The sequence below is a fragment of the Narcine bancroftii genome, chromosome 5 (assembly GCF_036971445.1).
Source record: "Narcine bancroftii isolate sNarBan1 chromosome 5, sNarBan1.hap1, whole genome shotgun sequence".
Classification (NCBI taxonomy): domain Eukaryota; kingdom Metazoa; phylum Chordata; class Chondrichthyes; order Torpediniformes; family Narcinidae; genus Narcine; species Narcine bancroftii.
This window is the reverse complement of record NC_091473.1, coordinates 230,384,897-230,398,140: the sequence shown is the minus strand read 5'-3', so window position 1 is coordinate 230,398,140 and position 13,244 is coordinate 230,384,897. Positions and strand designations below refer to the sequence as shown.

The following is a 13,244-nucleotide window of genomic DNA, read 5'->3' as shown; positions in this document are numbered from 1 at the left end:
TAAATGCAAGTGGAACAAGAGAGGAGATGTAAAAGATGAGAGAGAGTTCGTTCTCAGGATAGGGGAAAACATTGTTTTATTTAGCATTTTTTTGTGTTAATTTTGCAACATGTCAATTGACAGCTCATAGAGCTGCTGTTTCATGGTGTAAGAGAAACAGGTTAAATCCCTGAACTGTTTATGTGCAAGTTTCCTGTAACGATGTGAGGTTCCCCTGAGTATTCAAGCTTTCTCCCACAGCAAAGACATATGGGATGGTAGGTTAATTGGCCATTGTAAATTGTCTCTGTGTGGGGGTAAATGAGTCTGAAGGGTGCTCATGGCAATGCGGTGAGAATTAAAAATGGGTTTAATGTAGGATCAGTGTAAATAGACGGTTGATGGTGGACTCAGACATGATGAGCTGAAGGGCATGTTTCCTTGATGTATCTCTGGCTGTCAGTGGCCTTTTCATAATAAAACTTTTTCTGACTTTCACAAACAAAGAACTGACCAACCTTCCCATTTATATCTGTCTCTACAAGCTTGCGTCTTACCAGTGCGTCACAATTCAACATGTAATTTTTAGCTTACTCACTCAGGGAAACTCAGTAATCTGACCTTTTAGATGAAATCAAATGGAAGTCTGCCATTGGTTTTTCAGAGATTCAAGGTGTATGTGAAACTTTGGAAAACTTGAACCATCATGTGTAGGAACAAAACCCTTGCCTTATTATGAAAAGCTGGAGATGAAATAAATTCAGCACATGGACCACAACAGCAACATTGCCCAACTCTTCAATTTTGCAAGTCCCAATGGCACTTACACACTGAATTAATGGAAGTTAACAAAAAATTGTGAATGATTACATCTATGTCATCTCTTTCTAAAGCCATTTGAGAAAACTAAGAGATAATAGGAGATTTATTTCTAAAGTATTATTTTGAAGTGTACTTCAAAAGCGCATTGTACTTAATACTTGTGCCATGATTAAAATGATATCAAGCTCAAAATTGCAACTGGTGAAGACAGATCTTCTGAGCAAGAACTGTGAGTAAAATCCATTGATATAACAAATTAGCAGTGAAGTACTATCCTGAGTAAATGGCTGATAAGATGCCACTGTAAAAAATAGTTAGATGTCACATATCCTGTTATGCAGTATTAATCACAACCAGTTTAAAAGAGGTGGTTTGAATCTTATTAAAACAAAAAAATTATTTGGAAGGTTTGATGCAGGAAAACTCCAGGAGTCATCTGAGCAGCTTGCTTTGAGGACATGGGTGAATGCTTTCCTTAACACTTAATGCCAAGTCCAGGCCCACATCTTACAGCAGAATCTTGTGCCCACTTTGCATGCCCACGTCCATTCAGTCAGATGTACTTCACATGATTTCTCCACAATTGGTCCAAGATTAAACAAAGACCAAAATCTTTTGAAGGGGATGTTAAATGTGCTACTGATGAACCAAGAAGCTGACTGGATTCAGTTCAGGCGATATTCATAGTCTGTTCCTTCCATTTGAAGGCCATTGATAAGACCCACCTTTGTCAGGGCAGCAACCCGTTGAGCAAGTTCAGCCTCCACCTCAGGCAAAGTCTCAGCCTTCCTCATCGTCTGCTGCAGTTTTTGCTCAGCCAGCTCCAGCAGTTCCTGGATATGTCGATTCTTTTCTTCGCTCTTTACAAAAGAGAAAAGTTGCAGGAACAATCTTTCTACTTTAAGATATCAAAACTATTCCACAATATAATAAGGATTAGATTCAAATGACCATCTTTAAAGATTGTACATGAAACTAAAATATTTATTTTAGAGTCACACAGGATCATATAGCCCCTATGGCTCATCTGTCAAACACCTTTTTGGACTAATCCCATTTAGATGAGGTGGACTAATTTCATTTGATTCTCCCCATTATCAACTCTCCTCAAGTTACATTAGTCACCTGCACACAAGGGACAAATTATAAGGATTAATTACTGCACAGATCTTTGTAATGCAGAACAAAACTCATCTAGTCAGAGGGACTGTGTGTAAAATCCTCATGGACAGCCGTGAGGCAGTAGCAGCTCCAGAAGTTGTGTGTGTGTGTGTGTGTGTGTGTGTGTGTGTGTGTGTGTGTGTGTGTGTGTGTGTGTGTGTGTGTGTGTGTGTGTGTGTGTGTGTGTGTGTGTGTGTGTGTGTGTGCGTGTTGTGACAGAATGTTTTTTTGCGAGATAAATTGGGGCAGGTTTGTTGGCATCCATCAGTGAAGTCTCTTGGACACTCTCCTAAGCTTTTGCAAAGGCTCTGAGGCCCTGACATGTCTAGCATTAGCAGAGCTCCAGTATCTTAAATAAGATCTGTTTTAAAGTGTTTGTATGTGACCTACACTAAAAAAAACTTTCCCAATTTATCTCCCAAAAACATATCTATACTCTGTCACAGTATGTACTAAACATGCACGCACACACACACACACACACACACACACACACACACACACACACACACACGCACACACACACACACACACACACACACACACACACACACACACCTGTATAAAATCTTTTGATCCTTCTTTATTTCTCCCTTGCATTTCCTGAAATATTTATCTCTCCAGGATGTGACAAGAAAAGAAACCTTGTTTTCAAGAGGATGTCAACATCACTAACCAGTCATGTGCATCAACCTGTTAGCACTTGGCTAATTGACTCCAATATTTCCGTTGTCCTCAGAGAAGCACTGGTCCATCATCTTTGCACCAAAATCTGATTGAGCTCTTAATCTTTGGCAAAAAAAATTACACGGGTGAACTCTCAACACAAGTCCTGTTAAATTGACCTGCTCCATCTCCTTCATTGATATCCATCATTTGAAGTTGTAAACAAAAGTGACCCTTCTTACAATGGTCCCTGGGGGAAACAATGAGTCAATAATCACACTACATTCCAGGGTGGCACCCAGGCCTGGTCAGGGCTCAAGTGGAAAATCACTTGGGGATACCAGATGCCGTCACATCCCTGCCAAGGAAACAAAATACCTGATCGCAGATAGAACTTATGTCAACATTGCATAAGTTTACAAAATGAACAGGCTGCGTATCCTAAGCCAAATCTGAGATTTTTTAAAATGTTAGCAAAAACAGGATGAACTTGTGTTGTTCACATGCAAGTAGAATTTATGCTTTATCTGCAGTTCATCACCATTAGTAAAGACTACATTTGTTTAAGGTAATTCATTACACATTGAGAAACAACAAGCATTAAATCCTGCAGTGTGCCTCAGTGTTGCTATGTTCTGCATTTTGTCTTCTAAGTTGCAATAAATAAGGCTGATAGAGCCTTGAGCTCTGAAGCAAACACAACACATCATATATACATTTTCAACTCTCATGAGCATTAGAGAAGAGTACGTCCAAGTGATTTTAGCAGCACAGACCTATTCCATCACATATTACATACTTTCCCATCATCATTTGACACAGTATAACCTTAATTTCTGACCTTTATGTATGATAGCTACTAATTGCTATGTACATGCAAGATAATTTTCAAAGATGTTGAAATCCTCCATGCCTCACAGCTTTTAATTTTTGTACAGTTTTAGGTATTGAAAGCAGCCTGAAAACAGATTGTTTCCTGGCGATAGTGAGAACTTCAACAAAAACAAGCAGGACACAATAGTGACCCCAGTAAATAAAGTGAAAGTGCTTCTTCCACTAAATGCTAAGAACAATTGAAATTCAAACATGCAATCATATATCAATTCACTCCTTTAGTAAACATCATATAAAAATGGACAATGTTCAGAAAATATATCTGCCAATGTTAAAAAAGAAAATTCAACTGAATGATATGGTAACTGAATGACTTTGGGTAAATTAGAGTCACATCAGGTTATGTTCTCCGCAACTGACTTAACATTTCCAAGCTGGCTGTTCTATTCATCATATAGATTCCAGCAGAATAGTTATGATAGGCAAGATTTTATTTCAACTTAAAATGCAGCTGACTAGTCAGCTTTCTGTCACAGAAATTAAGGCCACCGATTTGCTGAGGTAGGCTTATTGGATCACGTACAAAATTACTATGCATTGTTATTGGGTAACAGATATGCATTTTGTCTCGAGGCAGAATGAATCTAACCCACTCCTGTGTACAGTCATTGCTGAGGAAGGTCACCCAACCACTCGTTCAGTATTTATCAGGATGTGCGTACAAGGCTAGCATTTATTGACCATCCTCAACTGCCCTAGAAAAGGTGACAGTGAGCTGGGTAAATGTAGTCTCGCAATGACAATACATTTTCATGTCAGGATTTGAGGATCCTGTGGTTAATAGTGTGCCTGTCCACCTGTTGTCCTTGCACTCCTTGGTGACAGACTTTGGAGGTCATATCAGAATAACCGACATGAGCAATTGGAGAACATCGTATAGTGGTGAAGGGAATTAACATTTTTAATACTGCATGAGATGCAAATCAGACCAGCTTCTTTGTGTTGGACATTCTCAGGCTTCTTGAATGTTATTAGAGCTGCACTGATCTTCCTCCTGACTTGTAGCTTGCAAGTGGTGTCAAGGTTTTGGATGTCAAGAAGCAAGTTGATATAAGCTTTTGACCTGGTCTGAAAGCTACAGTATTTATGTGGCTGGCCTATTTGAGCTTTTGGTCAATGGTGACTGTCATGATAATGAATATGTATGAGATGTACCGGAAGTCACGTGGTATGAGAGGGAGATAAGAGCACAAGCAGGAGAACAAAGGAAACGGGAGAATAAAGACCCTGAGAAGTTTACATGATAAAACTTGTGTTTAATGTTTTATTAACTTCACATTTCGGGCCACAAATGTGACATTGGCGACGAGGATGAAAGAAGCTTGAAGAAAATTAAAGACTAAACAAGATTACAGAGGATTACAGACAACTTCAAGGTGATAAGAATTTTCTCTTTGCTTCAGTACTTTTGGGGCTGGAATATTTCCTCATAACTGGGGCAGACGGTGACTTTCTAACACATAGTGAAATTGCTTATTTTGACCCAACGGGTGATGCAAGCACTGTAAGTGTGAAATGGAAGGCATGGCTGGAAGAATTTGAATCCTATGCCAACAGTCGTGGCCTATTTCTAGATACCGGTACAGTTGAACAAAAAGCGCAGAGAAGGGCGTTACTTCTTTTCACTGCTGGACCTGCAGTTTGGAAAACTTTTAAGACACTTTTGAATACTGGAAGAAAGGATGAGTACCGGAAAGGGGTAGATGCATTAAATGCACACTATGTAGTGACACCGAATGCTACATTTCAACGCCATTTGTTTCGGAGAACGAGACAAGAAAATGGCCAGACAATTGCTCAGTACGTGACGAGACTACGCCAGCTAGCTGTTGGATGCAATTACATGCCAGCTGATTTGGACAACCACTTATTGGATCAAGTCGTACAATACTGCACATCAGATAAACTCAGAAGACGTCTACTGGAAAGAGAGAGTGAGTTGGAACTCACCGATGCTTTAACCATTGCTGCTGCATTAGAGGCTGTTGAAGGGCAATTTCATACCATGACCCTGAAAGACAACTCAAGCCAGCAAATTAAGAGGCTCTCACATCGCCATAACCAGCCAAGATATACGTCGACACAGGACGTGGAGTGTTATCGATGTGGAAACCGAGAACACTTTGGAAAAGACCCATATTGCCCGGCCAAAGGCAAAGTTTGCAAAAAGTGTGGAGGTAAGGACCACTTTGCAAAGAAGTGCAAAAGCAAGTCCAATGCAGACCAGAAGAGGAAGAGTACAACTTCCAAAGGCAAAGCCTGGGGGAAAGGAAAGTATCCTGGAAAGAAAGATACCATTCGCCAGATAGACGGTGACGATGATGATACCCAGGAGGAACAGAGTTGTTACCAATTTACGTTGAATGATGTACGTCATGAGAAGGTCCCAGTGATCATTGGTGGAGTGACAGTGCAGGTCACTGTAGACTCAGGCAATGACAGTAATGTGATTGATCGACATTTATGGGAGAAGTTGAAAAGGAAAAAGATCATCTGTACCTCAAAGAAGTGTTCCAAGAAACTGTATCCATACACAGCAACCAAGCCATTGCAGACCATTGGATGTTTTACTCCAACTGTTGAAGTTGGAGATAAGTACACCGAAGCAGAGTTTATGGTCATAGAAGAGAGGGGAGAACCATTGCTGAGTAGAAGCACAGCGCAAGACCTGGCAATACTTCATATTGGAGCTTGTGTCAATTCAATTCAGTCATATGAGGATATGAAGCAAGAATTCCCCGCAGTCTTCCAAGGAGTAGGAAAGCTGAAAGGTCAACAATTGAAGCCAGCGGTAGATGAAACGGTCAAACCCAAGGCACAACCAATGAGCCAAACTCCGTTTGGACTTCGTGGGAAAGTCGAAGCCAAAATTAAAGAATTGATCGAAGAAGACATTATAGAACCGGTGGAACATTCGACACAATGGGTCAGTCCCGTAGTGATTGTGCCCAAACCAAAGGGTGACATAAGACTATGTGTTGACATGAGAATGGCCAATGAAGCTATAATTAGAGAACGACACCCTATACCAACAGTGGAGGAAATACTTCAAGAACTAACTACCAGCAAGGTATTCTCAAAAATTGATCTAAAATGGGGCTATCATCAATTAGAGCTGGATCCAGGTTCCCGAGATGTAACAACATTTGTGACTCACTGTGGATTGTATCGTTACAAGAGACTATCATTTGGAATTAATGCAGCTTCGGAGATCTACCAGTATGAAATCCATCGAGTGATTCAAGGCATTCCTGGAGTTGCCAACATTTCTGACGAAATCATAGTCCATGCACCAACGAAGGAAGAGCATGACAAACGGTTGAGGCGTGTACTATCTAGACTACAGGAGGCAGGCCTTACCGTGAATGGAAACAAGTGCCAGTTCAGTGTGTCAGAAATGGACTTCACGGGACACAGACTTACACGGGAAGGACTAAACCCTGCAGAGGCCAAGGTGAAAGCTATTGCAGAGGCACGTACACCTCAGAACGCAACAGAGGTGAGGAGTTTCCTGGGATTGGTCAATTTTTGTGCAAAGTTCATTCCTAATTTCGCTACAGTGGCAGAACCACTAAGGAAACTAACCAGGAAAGGTGTACCATTTCATTTTGAATCTGAGCAGAAGAAAGCGTTCACAGCGCTGAAGCAAAGCCTGACAGGTGCAAAAACTCTTGGATATTACGATCCGGCGGCATCAACCAAAGTTATAGCGGATGCCAGCCAGGTTGGTTTAGGAGCCGTGTTGGTCCAGATGCATGATGGAGGACCAAGAATCATTACCTATGCCAGCAGATCGTTATCAGATGTGGAAAGAAGATACTCTCAGACAGAGAAAGAAGCACTCGGACTTGTATGGGCCTGTGAGAGGTTCCATGCATATTTATACGGCATTGAATTTGAACTCATCACAGATCATAAGCCATTAGAGGTGATCTATGCACCTAGATCCAAACCATGTGCCAGAATAGAGAGATGGGTACTCAGACTACAACCCTACAAATATAAAGTAATCCACATTGCAGGGAAAGCAAACATTGCAGATCCGCTGTCCAGATTGGTGAAGGATGGTGGTCCACAATCCAAGTCAGAATTGGGAACAGAAACAGAGAGCTTTGTACGCTTCGTAGCTATTCAGTCGACACCGAAAGCTGTGACTACGAAGGAGGTCGAGAGAGAATCCGAACGTGATCCAGAACTCAGGGAAGTAAGAGAATGCATACAGAGTGGACAATGGGACAAGTGTACTCACAAGGCTTACATTCCTATTAGAGACGAACTTTGTTGCGTCGGACAGTGTGTATTAAGAGGTTGCAGATTGGTGATACCGCAAAGATTGAGACCGAAGATCGTATCCTTAGCTCATGAAGGACTCCTAGTTATTGTTGGTACCAAGCAAAACCTCAGAACCAAGGTATGGTGGCCAAGTTGTGATAAAGACGCAGAGAAATTTGTTAAAACTTGTCACGGATGTCAAATCACAAGTAGGAGTAATCCGCCAGAACCAATCCGGAGTATGCAACTCCCGACAGGACCACGGATCGACGTAGCTGTTGATTTTCTTGGACCTTTACCGACGGGTGAATCAATTATGGTAGTGATAGATTACTACAGCAGATACTATGAGTACGTGGTGTTGAAGTCCACAACCACTGAAAAAACAATACAAGCGTCAGCAGAGATATTCGCAAGATATGGATCACCTGTTACATTATACTCTGACAATGGTCCACAATTCATTTCAGAGACATTTGCGGAATACATGAGGACCACAGGTATCCACCATCATAAAGTAACTCCGAAATGGCCGCAAGCCAATGGAGAAGTAGAGAGACAAAATCAGTCCATTGAAAAACGATTGAGGATTGCACACGCAGAAGGACAAAATTGGCGAGAAGCATTGCTATCTTATGTGGCTGTCTATCGAGCAACGCCTCATGCAACCACTGGAAAAAGTCCTGCAGAAGCATTTTTTGGGAGAAAAATCCGCACAAAAATGCCAGAAATAAAGGAAATCCGAGACGACCAGGAGATGAGGGACCACGATGCTGAAAAGAAAGATGCAGCAAAGCTGTACACAGATTCGAAACGTGGAGCCAAGTACTCAGACATCATGCCAGGAGATAATGTTCTAGTGAGGCATGAAACTGGTGGTAAGCTAGACACACCTTATTACCATCAACCCTATACTGTCGTATCCAGAAGTGGCAGTATGGTGACAGTCAAGTCTCCGACTGGAGTCCTGTATAAGAGAAATGTATCAGGTGTAAAAAGGTACCAGTCCAGAGATACATCGAGCGAAGAGGTTGAAAGGCCAATACGAGATGCTGAAACTGAGAGACCTGATGATGTTCCAGAAGCAGTTACCAGCACTCCTGATGAAGTGACTAGAGTGCCAGAAACACCCGAAGCCGTGGCGAGCAGTATTTCCGACGCTGAGAGTGAACAACCGAGAAGCGACGACAATATCGCAGGCAGGCCGAAACGAAACCGGAAAGCGCCCAAACGATACGAAGACTTTGTGCCATAGTTTTAATAAGAACTTTGGGACAGTATTTTAATCTTATATCATAAAGTGCATGTATGAGTGCTGAAGGAAGTAAATTTTATGTAGTTGAGTTATAGTATTACCATTAGTTACGATGTTTGTAGGTTTCCGAGGGATATTGGTAAGTGAAGGTAAAGTTTATTTCTGATTAAAGGAGGGATGTCGTGATAATGAATATGTATGAGATGTACCGGAAGTCACGTGGTATGAGAGGGAGATAAGAGCACAAGCAGGAGAACAAAGGAAACGGGAGAATAAAGACCCTGAGAAGTTTACATGATAAAACTTGTGTTTAATGTTTTATTAACTTCACATTTCGGGCCACAAATGTGACAGTGACCACCCCCCCCCCACCCCCCCTCAGGATGTTGATTATGAGGGAATTGCCAAAGATATTGTATCTGAATACTAAGATTAAACAGTAAGGTGTTCTCTGATTGGAGATAAGAAATATAATGGTTTACAATGAAGGGAGATGGAAGTAAACACAAATAAATGACTAAACTTGACATTCAGTGAATGTTTACTTATCATGTGTTTGGCAAATGTAACAACATGTAGCAATCCATTTTTATATCTAAAGCTGTATTTGTAGAAGATGCTGAAGACAGTTAAGGTGCTGAAAATTGACAAGCCAAATAAACAGTTTACTCATCCACATTAATATATTTCTCCACTACAAGCAAGTTACCTGGCGGTGCAGAGACTCCTTATTTGCAAGCTCATTTTCAAGTTTGTCATTAAGATCATGCACTGACGTTGACTCTCTTTGTGCAGCTAGATAACGTTTTTCAAGTGTGGTAATCCTCTCCTCCATGTCTTCCTTCTGTGCCATTGCCTAGAGCAAACAAAATAGATAGAGTTCAATGTAACAGTGGAATACAGAGTTTAACCATGTCAGCCTTTTGCTTGGTTGTGATTATCAAAACCCTTGATAATCAAAACAAGAATTTCAGGCTAATACAAAGCAGAATTAAATGATCTGCTGCTCTTCTTGTATTCCAAAGGTCTGAACTCACTATTAATCCTTAATCCAGAGCACTAAATGGAAATAGTGGATGCATTGTTTATTATCCTCTAAAATTTAATAGATTATGAAATGACTCCAATTGATTATGGAATATCAAATATAATCTCACTGTTTGAGAAATCAGGGAGAAGACAGAAAATTCGGAGTCACTCGTCCTATATCTGTAATAGGGGAAATGCTTGAATGATAATGAAGTATACATACAAGCAGATTATGAAGAATGTGATGGCAAAGTATTCATGGGATTAGACGAAGCCATTTATGGAAAGGAAGTAGAATTCTTCTTTAAGGACGCAACTGATATGAAAGATGAGGGAGAACCAGTGGCTGTGGTTATGTCAATTTTCAGAAGCTCTTTGAAAAAGTTTGACGCAGTCAATTTGTATGCAAAAAATAAAGCACATCAGAATGAGATCAACATACTGGCTTGCTCTGAAAATTGGTTGACAGACAGAAAATGGAGAGTAGAGATTAATGGGACTTCTCAGCATGGCAGGTGTGATAAGAGGTATATCCAGGAGATCAAACCTTGGACCCCAGTTGTTCATGGTATTTATCAACAAAGAAGCAACCAAATGCCACAATTTACACTTACAAATTATGAGAGTAGGTAGGATGGTTAGGAAGATACAAAGAACCTTAAAGGTGACTGTGTGTTAGCAAATAGGTGTTGATAAATGTCAAGTTATCCCATTTAACCCCATGTACAATGACTCCATCTGCAATATTATGCACAGCTGTGGTCTCTTTAACTAAGAAAGGATATACCTGCCTGTTGCAGTCTTCTGATTTTTTTTAGTAAAGATATTTTGGTGGGTTAGAACAGGGAAAGGCACTCACAGATAACAACATTTTGAACAGACAGCCTGGCACCTAATTCAAACCTGTAAACAGTGTTATTGTTCTCAATTGAAAGAAGATAACAATGCATGTTTACTCAAGAAGACATCTGTTCGAAGAGAAAGTCATCTTCTTATGACTCAGGCTTTGGAGAAATTGAAACTGAAAACTAGTATTGATCAAGCAAGTCATGTGATTGAGACACTTGAAAAAAAAACTGCATTTAGTTCATCAGAAAGTCATCTGAAAAGACAGAAATGAAGTGACTTTGGAAGAGATGGTCCCTTCTGCTGTTTCTCCTTGTCAGAGGAGAGCAGTGATCTACTGTGGCCATTGTAATGGTAATTTTTGATTGACCGATGTCTGGATAAAGGAAACAGGATCAATCTTGTATTTGAATCATAACTATTCTAACGGTCATTCCATTCCATTAAAGTGTCGTGGAAGTCACAAGTTTCATAATTCCTATGCAAGGAAGAGGGGAGTTGTGACAAAACATTCATTTGAAGGAATTTCTCTGAAACCAGCTCGACAAGAAATTGTGAGTTTTGAGAAGCCTGATGACACAGTGTGTCACCTACTTCATAATTTTTTTTGAACATCAGTTTAAAGGTTCTGAGTTTCAACGCAAGTTTTCTAAGACTGAATTTTAAATTAATTTTTCAGAATTGTGCCTAAGCTGTAATGGTTTGGGTAACACACACACACGCACACACACACACACACACACACACACACACACACACACACACACACACACTTTTTCTCATAATTAGAGTTGTTTAGATTTAAGTAAAGTGTTATTTTATTAATTGTTATTAATAAAAACTATTGTTTTAAGATACCATTGTCTTGGTGAATTTCTATTATTGTTGGTCTATGATGTAACACTGCCAAAGAGAAAGATTCATCAGAGAAACACAGCTGCCGATACTGGAGTCTTGAACAGATAAAGAACTGCTGGAGGATCAGTCAACATTATAGGTTAGAACCCTTTATCAAGACTCAGATAAAAGATGAAATAAGATAAATAAAGAGCGAAAGATCTGGGAAAGGGTTCAGAGGTGATGGGGTATAGGACAGAATGTGTTGGAGGTGGAGAAACAGGTAAAGGAAGAAACCATTAGGAAGATGGAGAGAGAAAAGTTAAAGAGAGAAGAACAATTTCCATCTTTTCCCACCATTTCCCTCTTTCCTTTACCTATTCCTGTACTATTTTTCATCTGTTCAAATTTCCTTCCCTCTCCTCCTATTAATTCAATGCATTTTCACCTTTTTATCTGAGTCCTAGTAAAGGGTTAAAACTAGAAATGATAACTGACCATTTCCACCGTCTGATCTGCTGAGTTTCTCTAGCAATTCTATATCTGCTTAAGATTCATGTGACTGATTCCTGGGTGATGGGCCTGTTGTATGAAGAGAAATTTGGTCAACGTTGGATATTTAGAGTTTAAAAGAGAGGGAGGGGGTTGAGTTTAAAAGCACAAAATTCTGATGGCCTGACAGATAGAATACAAGGAGTCTGTTTCCCAAGGCTTGCTGGGGTTAAGAACCATGGATCAATGACTTGTGTGTGGAGGAAATGTGGCCTCCCCGCATGTCTGGAATGAATGTATTGTGGGCGGTCACGTCTCTTCCCTGATTGAAATTTATTTGGAAGTCACATAACTGTAAGTCAAAGTTTGACTCTGGCGATCCATTAGTGCACACCTTGCTATTAGCTAATTTAAATAACCTTGGGTCTAGATTAGCTAGAAGCACAGATTAGCATTGTATATTACACCAATGCTCAGCACATTATTTCTCTCTACCTCATGGCACAAGCCCCAGACATCACTCCATACCAGGTCGTTAATGTGAACAGGTAAGGTGTGCATGATACTGAAGTTGAGTCATAGTATTGCATTAGATCAATAATTGCAGAGAGGCAAACTGGGTGTGTGTAAGAGTCCCTGTTTGTAGTGTGTGAGCGTGTCAGGTATAGGTTCACTATTGTCAGAATCCAATCTAGGTTCGAGGTGAATGTCTACATCATTGCTTAAGTGAAATAGTATTCGAGTACCATTTAACATTCTCCCCTGTTTGTCTCTCATCTGTTAATAAAAGTCACGTGTAATTGTAACACTTGTGTCCAGAATTGTCTCCCTGTGAACCCACTGAAATTGATTCTTCCCAATACGACAATTTCTCAGGATGAAAGTGAACAACTGAGTTGAGGAGAAATGTGAACTTGTGAAATTCTCCTTATAGAACAGTGTGGAGATCAATTCAGTGAAAATACAATAATTAAGGAGATAAATAGATTTA

General features: G+C 40.3%; 1 protein-coding gene across 12 annotated transcripts in view; it reads right to left on the bottom strand.

Annotated features, from left to right (window-relative positions):
• Window positions 1-13,244, bottom strand: part of ppfia4 (PTPRF interacting protein alpha 4) — a 460,378-nt gene that overhangs the window by 75,783 nt on the left and 371,351 nt on the right. For all 12 annotated transcript variants that reach the window (XM_069941636.1, XM_069941629.1, XM_069941638.1 and 9 more), the window contains exons 7-8: window positions 9,759-9,905; window positions 1,527-1,661 (exon numbers count right to left, since the gene is read on the bottom strand). In XM_069941636.1, coding sequence (XP_069797737.1) covers window positions 1,527-1,661; window positions 9,759-9,905 — 282 coding nt within the window. The remainder of the gene's footprint in view (window positions 1-1,526; window positions 1,662-9,758; window positions 9,906-13,244) is intronic.